Below are 18448 nucleotides of genomic sequence, written 5' to 3'. Positions count from 1 at the left end.
GGCGGCGGGGGAGGCGCGCGGTCCCCCCGCCGCCCCGCCCCGCCCCGCCCCGCGCGGGGATCCCGCCTCCCGCCCACCCCGCGCCCGCAGGTAAGGGCTGCCCTCGCCCCCCGCGCCCGCCCCGCGCCCGCCCCGCCCGCCGCGGGGAGCCCCGCGCGGTGGAAACCCGGGGGTTCCCGAGGGCGGGGAGCGCGCTCGCCCCCGGGATCGCCCCCGCCAGGAAGGGGCCTCCACGGCGGGGCTCCCTGCCTCCGCGCCGCCGCTCACATCTGCGCCGCCTCCGGAACATGGGCGCCTCGCCGCGCTCCGGAGCTGTCCAGCGGCGCCTGCCGCCCGCCGCCACCGCCGCTGCCGCCCTGCAAAACACAGCGTCGCGCTCGCTCCCCTCCGCCGTCCCGGCGGGCCCGCGCCGCCCGCGCCGCGGCCTCGGGCCATGCCCGCCGCGGGCCGCCGGAGGGAACTGGGAGAGGCCGCGGGCTCCCGTGGGGCCGGGTTGGGGGGGGGGGGGGGGACGGGACGGGACCCTCCCCGGCACATCTCGAGCCTGTCACGAAGCGGGGGGGGGCGGTCGACGGCGACTTCTGTCGGCTGCTCCTTCCCTCTTCTGGAGAAGGGAGAGCCGGCCGCCGGGGTGTGAGGCCTCCACCCGGGACACTGGGGGGGGGGCGGTTTGGGGGCTGGAGACCTGCTCCGGCGGGTCGGCAGGAGCTTTACCGTGAAACGGCATCGGTGTCACGGAGCAGCAGTGTTCCCCTCCGGCTCCCATGTCCTGGCGGGCAGTGCCAGCGCAGTCCTTGAGTTGGTCGCCCGCTACCATTTTGCCTCTTCCCCTTCCTTTCCCTCCCAAACTCTCACTGAATAATTCATTCCCACAGCTCCCTTCGGCAGAGTAAGGTCTGCAGCAGGGAAAGTCTCTTCTCTGCATGTATTTAAGGCAGGATTCTTTAAGGGAAGAATCGTGAAAATGGTAAGTGATTTGCCTTGTTACAGCTATGCCATTCCTGTGACCTAGGTGAGATTACAAGAGGAGGGTTGGGTTTTTTTTTTTCCCCCAGTCAGGCGGCACTGTATTTGCGGCTTGAAAAATCAACTGCAAAATTTGATAGTGTGGAAGGCTTCCTTACGTCTATAACTTCTCATTAATGTTAAAGACAAGATTCACTAAGCATTTCTAGGATAAAAGCCTACGTCCTTATAATTTCTGCATCTCACATGCATTAAATTTCTTCAGAAACTCTACACCTTTGAATGGCTTGAATTTTAGAATTGTCATTAACAAAGTTTTTAAATATGCTTTGCTATAAAATTTCAGTGACACTTAACCAAGGTGTACCTTTTAAAGCAAGCACATATTGCACACACATACAGTCAAAGAACCCTCACTAATGTAGTAAATATCGTGGTTGTACAAAATAGATAGATTATTTAGAGAGTGACCAAAAATTAAAAATCTCTAAGCATAGGTTATTTTGGAAAAATCACCCATAAATAGGAGTATGTGTGATATACAGCATCATAATGCCTTGTGATAATTCACAATTTGTTTAACAACCAAGTTTTGAATAAAACACACACACATTCTGGCATGAATGATAAAGCACTTTCCAAATACATCACTGTATTTTTAAATTACACTGAAGTGTATTTGGATGCTCTCCGTTGCACTCAGTTCCCCTGAGTTCTAAAGATGCTGTTTATTTTTGAGAATGAATGGGCTGTTTAACACAGCTTTAGATCTTCCATTGTTTGTTTGAAAAAACATGGTACTATAATTCCATCTCACTGGTCCTGTTTTGCCTGGGTTTTCGAACACACATGAATTGCATGGATCTTAGAAAATGAAAATCTTATGGAACCCTGGCTTTTATCACTCTCTAAATAAAAGTCCTGCACAAGTGTGCTGTCAAAATGTATGATTTGTGAACTAGTTAAAGATACAGATAGGCCTAGGTTTCATCTTTCCTTTTCCGTTCATGCCATGTCCTTAATGTTTGCTTAAAGATACTTTCTTTTAAGTGTTCTCCTTAACAGAAGATAAAGTCCTCAGGACCTCGTTTACCATGAAAGGCTTTTTAAGAAATTTGTAAATCTTCGTGTTTTATTTAGAAGTCACCAAGACTTTGTCCGGTAATTTCATCCAGTCTAGTCATGCAAGGTTTTAATAGAATTGTGAAGAAAAATTTGATCTTTTTAAAGTCTTGGTAGACTAAAACACATGATAGCTGCATTCTATATGGAGAAATGATGGCATTTATTTTTTTAATTCATATATAGAAGTTACAAGTCCCCATTTTAATACCTCTACTGCTGCTATCCTGTTTATTGGTAGAAATAGCAAGGACAGTGCTGTTACTAGCTTTTAGATATTTCGTATACTTGCTTGGTTGTTTCATTATGCAAATAAACAAATGAATATTCCCGTGTTTAACACAAGAGGTCATACTAATCACACAGCATGTTACAAAACTAATCAGCTAGGGGTTTATTTCAGTTCTGTTGTGCAACCTGGGATATCTCATCACAGTTTCAAGGTCTAAAATAAGAATGGTTGAGAGTTTACATTTTCACAGCTAAAGAGGTGAACCTTCCTCTTTATGACACTGATTTATGAGCCGGAATAGAAAGATGCTATTTAATCTGACGTCTTCCCTTGTAAAATAATTTCAAAGTTCACTTTTAAAAATGAATGTATTTGTTTTCAGTAGTAAAACATGTTCTTCATGTGAACTGAATTGTTATACTCTTTTGTATCACAAATAAATTAGCGTGTGCAGCTCAGAACTGCTAAATCATACTAAACTGGTAACAGTGAACCCCTATGAAACAAATATTAGCTGTTTGGGATTGGGGGCTTTGGTTTTTTCCTACCTTTTCATTATATACTGGATGGAACTGCTCTTACTGATTATCATAGGTCCTGCTGCTGCTTTGCCAAAGAGGCTGTTTTTGCACATACATATGTGTGTGTGTGTACATGCATGTGTGCATATACCTTTGTAAGAGAGAGACAATTACTGCAGATCTCATTTGATAATGGTGATTATTGGAGACGTTTGGAAAACAGATTTTTTTTCTAAACCCACTAACTGCAAGAACAAGATAAATACTGTTGAGCAAAACTGTACCAACAGCAGGAGAGGAAGTTCAACAGACACAGGAAAAATTAGATTTCTGAGAGGAAAAAACGACTATGAAATATTTGAAATGACAGCTAATGGCTAGTCATTGAAAAGCTCACATAACAACATCCAATGGAGGTGCAACACCTACAGGCTTCAATAAAAGGTGTTAGAAAGCTATTTTGGCTGTTATCCTATTGCCCCTACTCATGCCAGACTTAAAATCACTTAGAATTCTCAGAATCACTGAGAATCCTGCACTCATAAAAAAGTAAAAAAATATAGAAAGATAGTAACAAAAAAGGAAACAAAAAGAATGAAAAAAAGTCTAGGAAGTTCCATTCTGTAACAGCAGTTTGAACTCAAAGCATATTCTGCACAAGACCTAGGAGTTTCTAGAAAGCAGTAAAGGAAACAGCCTTGTCTGGTTCGGAAAAAGCAAGCAGGTACAGAGCTCAGTGTATACACAGAAGGATGCCATTCAGTGAAAGCAGAGTCACATTAATAAAAACAGAGGTAACACTGGCAGCAATAGGCTATCATGAGATCACTCAGGGGTATCCATGCAGCAATAAAAATGCTTTGTGAGACAACACCAAATGACTGCAGTACAGCTGCCAAGACGATGGTATGGAAACTAACCATATGAGCCATATGTGTAAATTACCTTTTGCATACCATCTGGCAGGGCTTCTACCCACCAGATGTCTGACATTCACCCCAGCAACTTCTGTTGTCGCGTAGTTATATGCCCTAACTGGAATCCCACTCCTGCTGGACCTGTGCTTATTTCAAAGACGTTTTGATAATGTTCCACAGTAGTGGGTGAAGGAGAAGAAATACCAAATAATGACTTTGTGCAGATAATACAGCTGCATATTAGAAGGAGGCAAGCTTTACTGTTTCCACTTTTGATTTTATACTGTTCCACTAATTTGCACTTTCTTCTGCTTCTCCAGCATATCACCAATGAAAATGCAGATTCACTCCAGTTCAAAACCTTCATCTGTTGTCTGGGACATGATGGATACAAAAGATAAGGACACTGTATTGACAGCTCTAAACGGTAACCAAAGTTTTCAAAAGTGTAAATGTCTTAATTTATGGGGGTGCAGCTTAAGAAATCTGTAGAATTGCTGCACGCCTTTCCTCCAATCAAGGGGCCTTCCTGAAGGGATGGAGTTTTTTCAAATTTTTTCTAACAACATTTTTTATTACTATTAAACATGTTGAAAATATTGGATGGGGTCCACAAAACAGCTGGGAAATTAAGTATTTCTTCCCTTAATTCACTTTTCCATCCTTTCTGGATATTTTATAGTACTTGGAGATCACACAAACCTAATAACTTCCTTTCTTGCCGCTACTTTTTTCTCATTATCAAGGGATACTGCCACCTACAAGGAATTTCTTAGCTAGCTAATTGCATCAGCATTAATACTATTTTGCCCAGCCAATACAGCTGCACTGCAGGTGACTATTACATTAGGTTTAATCTGACTACCTTTTATTAGTCTCACAAATTGCTGCAGTTTTGGAACAGAACTTTAACTCAGTACAATTACTGAAATAATAACATCATGCAGTATTTATTTCAGCCTATGCAAAAGCACAGAGTCACTTTGCATGTGGGGGCAGTTATCAAGTGTGAGAGCTTACTTTTAACTTTACAGAATCCAGTATTTGAAGAATTTTGACCTGTTGAGTCGTGAGACAGTGTTTACATCTAAATATAAGATCATACCTTGCAAAGGTGGTAGTGCGCAAATTGAAGATGTTAGCAGTGCTTTTCCTCTCCATAAAATATGTCATTTCTGATTCATGTAGCAATTGATTCTAAATAATTAAATTTAATTTGCCCATGTTTGAAAAACAGGTATTTTTTTCCATTGGTACTTTACTATCAGCCCTTCCATTTTACCATCAGAGCACAGTTACTATAGATTTGCACTGGCATTGTTGTGTTTGGAAGATGCATTCTAGGTTACTTAATAACATGATCCCTTTTAGGCTCTAAAACATGAAAGATGGACTTTGCTTTTGTCAGGTGACAAATATGTGGTGTGTATGATTGCTTTCAAATCTTAAATGCATTGTAGGTTCTTCAGTCAGTAGCCCTGCCAATTCAAAGCATGTATAAAATGTAAGGTTGCTTCTTTGATTGTGTTTACTGGGGACTTTTTTATTTGTTTCTGCAGACCTGGTACCCTGAAAGACTCCACAGCTTCCACAGCACGTTCAAATCCCATGTCACAAAAGTCTGTTTGTTTGTTGCTGTCACCATCACACCTAAAGCCTTTTGGATATGTTCATAACACACACAAATATCGATGTATGTTGTGGTCCTGTTTGCAGAAATCATATCTGTAACAAGTCTGGAAAATTTATACACTTGCAGAACAAATGGAAGCAGGGAAAAGATGAAAGCCAATGTCCAGTTTTATGTTACCTGCAGTTTCACTTTCTCCTCAATATACTCTTAATTGTATTTGTGTGGTTGTTTTTCTAATTTATGAGATGGCTGACTTGAGAAATGAGTTTGGGACAGAGGAATGGGGCAGTCACGGAGGGAAGAGCATCTCACTCCTTCCTTCCTAGCTATGTCTGTCTGCAGCACGTTCTTTTCTCCCCTCCCCTTCACATTACCCATCCTTCTCGCCCTTCCCTGCTGCAGAGGAGACAGGATGCTTATTCGTATGGTACCTGTGGGTCAGGTGGTGGAAGACAGGGAAGAGTTCTGTGGCTCAGCTCTTGTCAAAGTACAGAGTTATTCAAGCGATCTGTGCTTCAAGCTGGCTGTGGCTTGATAACCTCAGAGACTGAGCAACTATTTGAGGTGACATTCTAGAAAGTGCTGGAAAGTTTTATAAAACTTTCATTCTTTGAAGTATAATTCTTGTCACTTCTCTCCCTTATCCCTTATATTTCCATACTACTCAACAAAAAATTAACTGAGTTTTTGAGGAAAGGACTAGGCAGTTTTAGTTATCAAAACTAAGATTAAGGAGAAAGGGCTTAAGACTTTTCACATAGCCTGTAAAATCTTATCCCATTCAGAAAATATTTCTATAGAATTAAACTTAGTCCCTTCCAGCTGGGTAAAAGCCATCTCTGCAACCCAATATATCAGACTAGTAGCTCTTTTATTAGCAAAGTGGCATTTAAAAATTTGTATATCACCGTAGACTGCTTTAAAAAGTTAGGATAACCAGACCGTTTCTCAAAGGAAAAACTCTAATATTATTTTTTTAAAATTCTGTCTACAGCTTCACACGTTCAAAATACATTCTACATTAGAGTAGTCTGATGCAGAAATGGGAAATACATGGACAGTATGGTTTCTTCACTCCTCACCAGCATTTTAGATTCTTTATCTTTGGGGAAGATCAAAACCAAGTTTGAAATGGAAAAGATCTTCTAGCTTTAATTATGAAATCTCTGCTGTAACTATTACAAAGTATGTCCTAGAAGTTCTTTCTCAGACTAATTTTCCTAATATTAAAAATGTATCAGTGTTCAAGCTGGTCTGAATAAAACTAGTTTTTCTGTCTCACAGAAGCCTACCCTCTGGACAAGAAAGCCACCTTTAGGGCATGGTAGGAATCCTTTTTCCCATTTGTGATCATTAGTGGAGAAGTAAGAAGGCAAATAGGTAAGAGATCTTCCTGTACCATCTCGGGAGACAGCAATGCAGATGTGAGACAGTGTTGAGAGCAACAAATCATCAAATTGTCACATACTATTTGGTAATGCAATTTCTTTTTAGGACAGAATTCCAGTGTTTAGCGAGCCATGTTCTCTGAAGGGTGGACATGCAACATCTACCTGCACCTCCACGCACCTTGTTTCTAGGCACCTGATCCCTGCTGCAGAGCTCAAGCAGGTGGATTAGAGGGGCTAGCAACCCAACGTGCAGAGCTTGAGCTAGTCAGGAGTATGAACTGAGGATAGGGAGATGACCTCAAGACCAACACTTAACTGATGACTCTCCTATTCAGGAGAATGCTCACCTGATGGGGTAGGAGCCTAAGCATTTTCTTTTAAACACCATCAGCTGTTGTGTTCTCCTCTTAAATGTAAGCTAGATGGGTCTGGGTGTTTCTTCTCCACATAAACACAGTAGGGAAGAAAAAGTGATTTTCCTTTCTGCCAGCCTGGATGGACTCACATGCATATACCATCTCAGAGAGCAGGTCCTAAAAGTCAAGCTGCATCGTAGCTGGGGGAAGGAACAACCAATCTTTCCCCTTACAATTTTCTACCCATGAAATGTGAAATGACTCATTAGGTCAGACCGAATGAGAGTACACAAGACACATAGATCTAGCCAAAACCCAGTCACTCTCTTTGGAGTAGGAACAGGAATACTCTGCTAGGAGATGAAGAGAGACCCTTTTACAGACTCATCTCCAAGAGTAGTATGCAAATACCCACTGAATCCCCACAACATCTACCACTGTCCCCTTTGGAGGAGCCACAGGAGCCGGCTGGCCATCTCCAGACTTTCTCATGTTCAGGCTTCTATGGCTGCTTCAGCGCGGTAGCAGCGTTTGAATGCTCAGGGGAGCACGCAGCACTTGGAACCCCAGATCTTAAAGCTACTTTCAGAACTGGCCTGAAGTAATGGCATTTGCTAAAAATTTCTAACAGGTTCTAAGTGTTTATTCTGACATTCAAGAAGCGCTTATACTTTACAATACCCCAACCTGTGGTCACTTAGTCTTGCATATGAAATTCAGCATTTCATCTCTCCTGTTAAATATGTAGGAAAAGGAGTATTCACTACAAGCTAATGTCATCATATTCATTTGTCATTCAGTTAACATGCAGTTGTCAGTTTGGGTAAGTTTTTGTCCTGCTGCCCTTCCCATGCATGTGCTATGTAATGGACAGGACTGTCATTCCAAGAGGTGAAGCTGCTACATGACTACATGAAGCTGCAAGTTCAAAGTGATTTTAAGTGTCTGCATGTGTTCTTCACTAACTCTTTGACAATTCCTTTTTCAACTTCACCAAGCTTTTTTATGATTCATGCTTTATAAGTATGTTTTGCATAACGGAAAAGGGAAAAAAGACTTTGTATTTTATGTAAAATAGCCACGATTTTATTTATAATGTGGAATGTGGCATTAATGAAAAAAAAAAGCCACATTATAACAGGTTTGGCTATGTTTATTCACAAAAACCGCCTAGACTATTTTTACTTTGATCTACCAGAAATTTACTCTTTAAACTCCTGAAGAAAACTTATCAGATTGGTATTCAGTGGTATCTAAAAGGAAATACTACAATTGTCTCTCTGAAATGTTCCTATCTTCTAGACTTAGTGGCCAGTTTTACACAATTTAGAAGTTTGATTCTACTTTGTTTTATTTTTTTGACTGCCATGAAAGTGGACAGGATATCTAATTTACTATTAAGTGGCATGACTTCGCAGAAAGTACACTCCAGGTTGTATTTCCCTATTAAATTAGTCAATGCTACCATGCAAACAAAAGCAGTATCAACACAAGTAGGTAAGATTGCAGAACTATGTGCTGTGGCAATTCCATCAAGTCTAAAAGTACTTATGATGAGGAATAAAAATAACATACTGCTAAATACATATGCAGTGCAAGTTAGAATGAACTGTCACCTTTTCACATATCTGGTTGAAACTGCAGTTCCCCCAAAGCTGGATGATCATTTGGGCTTTTTTCCCCCTGGCAGGTACAACATTTTCCACAAAAAAACCCAGTGCCTGTTCCTAAGCTGTTACGTGACAGAAGTAAATAATCTGAAATTTTGTTGGTAAAAAAAAATCAATAGAGCCTATCTCTGCTTTCTCGAATAATCAGCTATTACTCAGTGATCCCAGTTCACACCTTTTTCATGCTCCATTCTGTGCATGAGGGGATTAGAACAGAAGTTTTTGTATTTCTCCTTCTGAGGCTTTTACATTTAGTGTTAAACAAAAAGTCACAGATTGCAGTCATGCCTTTGAAGTCTGGTGGCTAAGACTTGAAGGTGAATACCATCATTTTTGCTCCTGCACCAATGAGTAGCTATCTATCCAATACAGAAAAATACCAACAGGGTGGCACAAGAATGTCTCTGCTCTGTACTCCAGTCCTGTAGGGCTGGATCCCCCAGGCAAAGCCAGGAGAGGTTTGAAAGTTCACAATGTCCTGGGTGACTGAGTCTAACAATAGGACTACTGCAAAAGGGAGAGAATAATGCCACCTACTATGAAATTATGTGTTCATCTATTTTCCTTTTACTGCAACAACTAAACCACTTTTCTTTTTTTTTTTTTTTTTTTTTTTGTAATTACATGTTACTGCATGTTGAGACTTCCTGGTTTCATCAGGGATGAAAAAGAACTTCTAAATCTGCTTTGATGTGAACCTCAACTTCCTAAGTACCCTGCTGAAAAGTAAATTATTCACAGTTTTTACTCTTAACTTTGTTCAACTCTGTTTCAACTTTAGTGCTTTCATTTCTACAGGCAAGTATTTACACAGACCAAACGTGCGTGCTAGTGAATGTTTGCTCATGTCTTTCTACAAAAGTATCTCTTTGCAGATGTAATAGTATATTTTGTAGACATAGTCTGAATGTTTGCTTTTGAAAACTGTCCTAGAAGACAGTGGCAGATGTAATTGCAGAATCTAGGTCAGGATGATAAATGTACAGCAAGTGAAATACAGGAAGTATTAATAAAAAGCCATGCAATTATAGGTGTCATTTTCAAATGAAATGTAATGGCTTACATTTGCAGAAAGGTGTCAGGCACAAACGCTGCCAATATGTTTGCATCTACACGTGTACTTGTGTAACTTCAGGGCTGCAAGCACACTGGGAAGTTAGGTGCTAAAGCACTGGAAATGGATGCACAGTTCCCACACTGGAAGGAAGAGTGGCACTTCTGCGTATTATGAGGCAAAGTGTGAACCTGCATGAAAATGCCCCCTAGTATGCTCATAAACAATTTCTTTGTAAGCAGCTAAAAGCCATTCAAGTGGATCAGTATTGCTTATTGGTCTCTGATCTGTAATATAAAAGTAACTCATGACAGTGGAGCTAGAAGTGAAAATAAGACAGCAGTCACTATGAAGGTATACTGGAACTATAGAGATAAACTATGTGAGGTGGAAAGAATGGTAATGAGGGGTAAAAAAAGCTGCAATTCCAAAGTAGATGTGACAGTAGATGTTTAAAAAAAATAATCTGAGACATGGAGACTGAAAAGTGTAATTATAAGAATGAGAGGTGATGTTTTGGCCAGAAATACACAATATACATACAAAAGAAATTGTCTAAATTTGATGTGTCACCAGCACTGAATTTCTTAAAATGGAAGCATGTCAGTAATTAAATGCCAATGATAAATTCTGGGAACAAGATCTTATCCATGTGGAATACAAATACCATTTTGGCCTAAATCCTGAACAACGAAAGTTGGTTTGCTGATGTAAGGTACATGCTCTTTTCTACTAGTGAGAATATTTTGCATCTTTACAAACTTGATGTAGGTCCTCAGCAGATGGAGGAGATGGCTGACATGTCCCTTCTCTCATGCGTAGCTTTAGAAGGCAGATAAGGCTTATGAGCACCAGGACTGCCCGTCTTTGTAATCTGTGGGGAGAAGGCAGTGCCCAGGCTCCAAGTTTAGGCCAGTGTCCTGTCCCTGACAGGAGCTAATCAGAGATTCAGTAGATGGAGAGTGCTAAGGAGTTGGCAGTAGGTACAGGGATAATCCATCCCCCTTGCTAGTGCTTACAAGGACAGAAGAATGGGGGATGCTTTCAGGCTGACTTTAAATGACATGGGTGACAGAAGCCTGGTGACTGGTGTGGAAAGATGGGTCCATGTGGAAGGAGAGACAAGCATAGCTCTGCTGCTGGTAGGAGCCCCTTTCCAGTGCATCTCCACCATGCAGCGGGCCATCAGGGCAGGGGTGCTGGTCTGGTCTCGGCTCTGCCCCATAGTAGTTTTGGCAGTGATGGCTATGAGCTAATAGGTTGGATCTGTCTTCCAAGGTCTCTTATTTGAAATGCCAGGTATAAATCTAAATTGATACCCCAGCCACCTTCTAATCTCTCTGAGTTTAAAGCTCATATTTACAGAGACAGTAATTTGCAAAGGTTCATATTTATGAGAAAAGAATCCTGTTATAAATTTTGAATATTCCCATTTCTAATACTTCATTTACTTGCTGCTAACTTTTCTGGTAAGAGACAGAAGACACAGGTCCTGTTCTGTTTTTCTGTAACATGTATTTTATTTTTAGGCCCTTTTATTTAATACACTATTCTTATAACGTTGTGGAGTGCAGATATTTAGAAGACCACTCAAAAAAGCTAAGAAGTAAGGAGGGCATGTAGTATGCTTTTTTCACAAGTGTTTTCTATGTCTGGCCGATAGAATTATCCCTTTCTCAGCCTCCTTTAGCACTGAAGTGCCCTTCTTGAAAGAGAATGTGCAGTACAGCACTTCAGAAAAGGTGGCTACTGCTTTGCCTTCAAAGTTATAAAGCTATTCCTGTTATTCTTCATCCTATGACTTACGTATGCATCTTTTGCTGTGACTGCATACTGAAGCTGTTCACTGAGCTACCTGCAGTGATGGGTAATATTCCCACCACAGGTGACTTTGTAAAAGAAAGTTTAATATTGTCCATTTATTGCTACATTAAAGCAGTAGTTTCCTAAGGTTCCCAACTTTATATCATTTGTTGAAGCCAAGCTTATCTACGAAGTCCAAGCAAAGAACTCATACTTAGTGATGACCAGCCCACCTTAATAACATCCTTTATCCTGTTAAGGCATGTGCAAAGATTAACCCAGTTTACTTTTCAGGAGACTTAAGAATGTTCAGGTTTTTCTAATGTACATGTAACAGAGCAGTGCAGTCAAGGGGACAGATTCATTTCTGCTATACCTGTGAAGAATATGGCTCAGGCACCCAGCAAGTTATGTCAAACTCTTGGAGGCCACGTGCCAGATCTTTTGGAACTTCTTAGGTGATGTATTTTGCCAAACTGACAATTAGATCAGGTGCTTAGCAATTCTGAAAATTAAGCTAATTACTATGATACTGACAGATTTAACACTCTTTCTTAATTCTAGTACAAGCTTTTATTTTTCAATACTAGGCAGAAGAAGGGTGCAAGTATTCCAGGCCTAAAGAAATTAGTGGCACAGTGCCAGTGCAAGCGAAGACAGGTGATTTCCCTGGATGTAAGGTTATGGAGAAAATGGATACTGAATATGTGCTTCATGAACGATCTGAGAAGAAAGTATTAGGCTAATCAGTAGTTTTGATTTAGGACAGCTATTTTTCATGGTGGCACTGATTCTCTTGTAGCATTAAAGTACAAGTATTAAATAAATATAGACATCATATTAAAAGTAGATAACTGGAATTATGCTAATTCGGGGAGGAGGGAAGTACATGAAAAGAGGCCTTAAATATTGAAATCAGACATACTGGAAAGTACTTTCTCAGTAACAATATGACAGTGGACACAAATAAGACATGCTAGATGAGAAGGACTTTCAAGGAGAAGCCCAAGAAATTCGTATCTGAAATTTGAAGAACTGTGCACAATGTTAATCAGTTTGTCCAGCTGCTGTAGCACTCTTGTATTTCTGTGTAAAGAGATTGCTTAAATATGTTTATTGCATGAACATGTTCTTGTATATATTCTTGATTTATATATGAATGAATGAAACAGGCAAGAAGATTCAAAGCAGAAGACTGTCCTTCTTACAGAAAGCAAATCCTTAATTTAGGTTTATATAGTTACCTGGCACAATATAGCCTCTTGGGAATCTCCAAAACCAGAATTACCTAATAACAATTTTGTATAATTCTGGAAATTTCCAGTGCTAAGCAGTCATCCCTTTACATCTATTTTACTGAAGAGAATCCTTCTCATTTTGTCTCACTGAAGGAAAATGAAAGAATAAGGTCACTGAGGAATTTTAAGATGTTTAACAGCAATAGGCATTTAAGTCTGAATAAATAGTTAATAATAATGAATAAACATGAATTGATTGCTAGCATTTTTCCCCACAAATCCTGCTTGTAGGAATAATATTTATTGCAGTAGCATTTCTAGTCCATCATGGATGTAAACATCCACTTTTTACAATAAACTAAGTAAGATTATTCTCCTTTGGCAAGAGGAGTATTAGCATTTTTATAACTTCTGTTAAAAAATCCTTTTGCATTGTCTTTGTTTTCTCTGAATATCTGCATTCCCTGAGTATCTCAAGAGTGAACTTTTTAGGGGGTGATTTTTGGCCACTAAATTGCCCGTCTCTAGTCAACTTTTTCCAGGGATCCAGATGAGCACTAAGTACGTGACCAAACTGGGATGCAGATGTGTCATAATCCTGGTACTGGAGAAATGATAAATGATCAGCGAAGCACAGAAAACCATTGGCAAAAGAAGAAACTATTAGAAGAGAATCCAGATTAGGAGCTTGAGAATAGCTCATGATCTTATCTTTGAAACTGTATTTTCTTAATTTTAGAAATTAATTTGAAAAGGTGCTCACTTAAGGTAGACAAATACTGTGTATCGTAGAACACCCTCTCACATTTCAAGATTTGCCTGTTTTGAATAGCTGCTCATAGCTCATAGAATGAGTCATTGAATGGTTTGGGTTGGAAGGGACCTTGAAGGTCCTCTAGTTGCAACCCCCCTGCCATAGGCAGGGACACCTTCCATTAGACCAGGTTGCTCAAAGCCCCATCCAACCTGGCCTTGAATACTTCTGGGGATGGGGCATCCACAGCCTCTCTGGGCAACCTGCTCCAGTGCCTCACCACCCTCCCAGTCAAGAGCTTCTTCCTTACATACAATCTAAATCTACCCTCTTTCAGTTTAAAGCCATTACCCCTTGTCCTTTCACTACATGTCCTTGTAAAAAGTCCCTCTTGGGCTTTCTTGTAGGTGCCCTTTAGGTACTGGAAGGCTGCTGTAAGGTCTCCCCGGAGCCTTCCCTCCCCCAGGCTGAACAACCCCAACTCTCTCAGCCTGTCTTCATAGGAGAGGTTCCCCAGCCCTCTGATCATCTTCATGGCCCTCCTCTGGACTTGCTCCAACAGGTCCATGTCCTTCTTATGTTGGGGGCCCCAGAGCTGAATGCAGTACTCCAGGCGGGGTCTTGTGAGAGTGGAGTAGAGGAGGAGAACCACCTCCCTCAGCCTGCTGGTCACACTTCTTTTGATGCAGCCTAGGACATGGTTGGCTTTCTGGGCTGCAAGCGCACATTCCCAGGTCATGTTGAGCTCATCAACCAACACCCCCAAGTCCTTCTCCTCAGGGCTCCGCTTGATCCACTCATCGCCCAGCCTGTATTTATGCTAGGAACTGTCCTGACCCATGTGCAGGACCTTGCACTTGGCCTTGTTGAACTTCATGAGGTGGATTTCTTAATCATGGTTTACATTTATTATCTCTTACCTGAGTAAATCTTTACAATAATTGTGTAAAATTATGAACTTTATTACACTAGAACATAAATCGTATAACTGTAAAGCGTCGTCCTGGTTTTGGCTGGGACAGAATTAGTTTTCTTTCTAGTACCTGGTATAGTGTTATGTTTTGGATTTAGTATGAGAATAATGTTGATAACACACTGATGTTTTCAGTTGTTGCTAAGTAGTGTTTATACTAAGTCAAGGATTTTTCAGCTTCTCATGCCCAGCCAGCAAGAAAGCTGGAGGGGCACAAAGAGTTGGGAGGGCACACAGCCAGGGCAGCTGACCCAAAGTGGCCAAAGGAATATTCCATACCATGTACTGGGGGGAGTTGGCCAGGGGAGGGTGGGATCGCTGCTTGGGAACTAACTTGGCATTGATTGGCAAGTAGTGAGCAATTGCATTGTGCATCACTTGTTTTGTATATTCCAACTTTTTTATTATTATTATTGTCATTTTATTATTGTTATTATTATAATTATTATTTTCTTCCTTTCTGTCCTATTAAACTGTTCTTATCTCAACCGATGAGTTTTACTTTTTTGTCCCGATTCTCCCCCATCCCACTGCGAGGTGGGGGAAGTGAGCGAGCAGCTGCATGGTTGCTGGCTGGGGTTAAACCACGACAAGCATTTAATCAGTGAAACTCTTCACTACTGAATACCCACTCAGCTCCACAGAGCATCACTTAACCTCTGTGACAAGAACTAGAGCTTCAAAAGCTGGGTGCCACATCAGCAGTAGCAATAAATTCAATAATTTCTTAGCACTATAACAGTTCTTTGGTGTCAAGCCACTAATACAATCCAGAAGCTTTACTTGCCAATTACAACTTGAAACTTTACACAATACACTGGAAGAGTTAGTCATCTAACTGTGAAATTGAGAAGCAACACATGAACCTGATTTAGACAGTAGATAACTGGCATTTGAGGGACGATGGCACTTCATGAAAATAAGATGCTACCATACAGTACACAAGATAGACTCCCAAACCCAGACTGTTTCCTGGGGCACATTATTCATCACTGCTCCCTGCAAAATGGAGGGGAAGTCAGAAAAGGAAGAAGAGGATGCAGCAGTGCCTGTGCCATGTTTCACCTGCTCAGCACACACCCAAGATGCGGAACAAATACAGTCAATATCTTCCTCTGCTTGGTGAGCTTTAATGTGCATCTCTTAGCTCAATGCTTTAGCCACTAACCTAGAGGGTTTTCTGAAATGGGTCTCTTAATAGAATACACTTTAAACACTCATTAGTCCAGGGACTGGAGTCCAGGCTTCCAACTCCCAAATGACTTCCTCAGCCATTAGTCTGTAGAGCTTTGCAATGGCTATTTAATTATTCTGTTCAACAGTAAGGTAATTGAGAAAACCTTACCTTATATTCTGGCAATTAGAGAATCCACCTCAGAGGGATTTAAGATTTTATCACACAGGAGAGGTCTCTCACATGCTAGGAGACAGTCCTAACCCATGAGATGATTTAATAAGTGAATTTGTGGGAACGGGTAGCAGCGCCTCTGTTTTGGAAAGGGCAGTGAGGGAAAGAGAGAAAATATATAGCAAGTCGCAAAAATGCCTGCTGGAGTTGGCTGTGATGGTGGGAGAGGTAGAAGAAATACTCAAAATCAGTTTGTTCTGGTCAGATGTAGACATGAGCTGGGGGCTTACCTGATCATTACATGTAAGATTTTATTCCTGGGCATCCCCAAAAACCAAGTGACTCAGGAATCTGACTGATAGAAGGGAAAGCATCTGCATAATCAAGCAGCAGATGTGATGGAGGCCTAGAAGCCTTGAGTCCTGATCTTACATCTTTCAACAAGTCCCCCATAAAGAAGAGATCCAGATGGACAATTTGAATACCTATTCCATATTGATTTCTCAGAAAAAGAGGATATGGGAAAAACAAATAAAGGAGGGAGTATCAGGCAGAATTTATCTATGCATTTCATGATTCAAGACGCAATAGCTGAATTACTAACTGCAGAATATATAACCTCTTGCTTAAGACTACATCAACACCAGACAGCTGGCAAATGGCCAATATGATGCCAAGGTTCCTGGGAAGATAAGTGACACGACAGACCAGTAAACCTGATGTCAGGACTGCAAAACTGAGTAAGAACTGTAATAAAAGATAGAAGTAATACACACATGGATCAATAAGATTTTGGGAAAGAATGAAATTTTTTTCTTACCCTTCAGGTGGGGCCCTATCTAAAAATTCGATGGATTTCCTTGAAGAAGTCAACACAGTTGTGTTAACAAGGGAGAACCATTTAATACACTTGGATTTTCAAAAGACAGTTTAGTGGGGCCCTGAAATCAAGTTTGCAGTAAATAATCACTCCTTTTTTTCCCCCACTGTATAATTTTTCTTAAGCATTAAAATAGACTGTTATGTGGCAAGGCCACAACACTAAAATTTACTAAATCATTTCATTTACTGAGGCAGAATAGCAAGTCACTTCATCAAAACATTTCAAACCCATTAATTCTTACAGTGTTTTTTTTCTCTCTGCATATACACTTTAAGATTATATTTTTAAGTACTAAGAGGATGCATAGCAGCCCTGATAATCTTACTGCTCTTCCACCAAGACATTACTGTAAATAAATAAAACAAAGGAAAATGCAGTTGAATATGAACAAACTTTGCATTAAAATACAGCATACCTTTATTTTGCCTGTTGTGAGGGTGTGAGTCCTGGCAAGAATACCCCTGCTAAGATGGCTAGGTGACTAAGTCAGTGGGCAAAGAGAGAGACTCCTCCAGCAAACCATTCAGGGAACTAAATCGTGAAAAAGCTTTTTTGCTCTGATTTTAGGGGAAGATTATTCACATGACTGAGTTAGCTGGATAATCAGAGCAATTAGATTTTAAAGTGAAACATAAATAGCCTTTTATCAAAAGTGATAGTTTAATCAAGGATGATACACAGAAAGGTTTCTCCTCTTCTTTTACAGTGTATTTTTTCTCCCTTCGCCTGCCACCCTGTGTGTCTATAGTGGCAATAGCTTGAGTTTTGTACATAACTATAAGCAACTGCAGACTGATTTAATTAAAAAAAAGAAGGGGAGGGGGGCAGAATAGGCTCCTTGAGTCACTTTTTAACTGACAGCTGGTCAATACTTTTCATTCAACATTTTTCTTCACCTTCACAAAAGGAATCTTATGCCTAACATTTTTTTGTCATGGGGAGAAAAAAGAATTTTCAGATTTTAGGATTTTATTCCTTTTCTGTTGCACTCTATCTATCTCTTCAATAAACTGGATTTGGAGAACAGTTTTAGCTGGGAATATTGATTTCAGTTATATGAAGAGGGAAGATATAGAGGGATTATTGAAAGAAAGAGGAAAAGAGGAACAGTGTTGAGAAATGCTGATCTTGCCAAAAGAGAAGCACTGCTGTAGTGGAGATACTCAGTTAATGAAAGATAAGCCAAATCCTCTCTGTATATTAATTTCACCTTTGAATTCTCTGTCTTTTATCTAACGGGAGTAGCATTAGCAATCTACACAAAAATAATCGTGCTTATCTTGTAACCTTGTAAATGTAAGAAAAATAAAGGAGCAATGAAGAAATTGAACTTCAACATTTGCAGCTGGACTATTTATATCCAGTCTATAAATATATAGGGCATTGTTTTGTACTCCCTTTGTTTTATTGTACTCCCTCACATGGCTACGCCAAAGACAAAAAAAGCATCTATTTTAGATTTAGTTACAGCTTTTGCAGCACACAATATTGCGAAAAAGACAGCTTTCTAGTTCCAAACTGCTTCCCGTAATATTTGTACTTTGTAGATGACTTGCAAAAGCTTTGATTTTAATTTGGGGGAGATGA

At 40.5% G+C, this 18448-nt stretch overlaps 1 protein-coding gene and 1 long non-coding RNA gene across 5 annotated transcripts in view; one reads left to right on the top strand and one right to left on the bottom strand.

The window, feature by feature from the left end:
• The window catches only part of KCNN2 (potassium calcium-activated channel subfamily N member 2), a 71516-nt gene extending 70568 nt beyond the window's left edge, over window positions 1-948 (bottom strand). The window contains exon 1 of the mRNA XM_052777731.1: window positions 715-948. Within this exon, the coding sequence (XP_052633691.1) occupies window positions 715-925 (211 nt within the window). The 5' untranslated portion in view covers window positions 926-948. The remainder of the gene's footprint in view (window positions 1-714) is intronic.
• Window positions 13-12338, top strand: LOC128137092 (uncharacterized). 4 transcript variants are annotated; one of them, XR_008233555.1, is made up of 5 exons: window positions 13-90; window positions 876-967; window positions 4079-4185; window positions 6676-6771; window positions 9469-12338. It is a non-coding gene; the product is annotated as an uncharacterized LOC128137092 (long non-coding RNA). The 4 variants fall into 4 exon arrangements; XR_008233552.1 differs by lacking the exon at window positions 13-90 and having other exon boundaries at window positions 585-967; XR_008233553.1 differs by lacking the exon at window positions 13-90 and having other exon boundaries at window positions 585-967; window positions 9451-12338.
• Window positions 12339-18448: the final 6110 nt, after the last annotated feature.

This window comes from Harpia harpyja, chromosome Z (genome assembly GCF_026419915.1).
Source record: "Harpia harpyja isolate bHarHar1 chromosome Z, bHarHar1 primary haplotype, whole genome shotgun sequence".
NCBI classification, from domain to species: domain Eukaryota; kingdom Metazoa; phylum Chordata; class Aves; order Accipitriformes; family Accipitridae; genus Harpia; species Harpia harpyja.
Note: the sequence above shows the minus strand (reverse complement) of the source record. Positions and strands in the feature narration are given on the sequence as shown.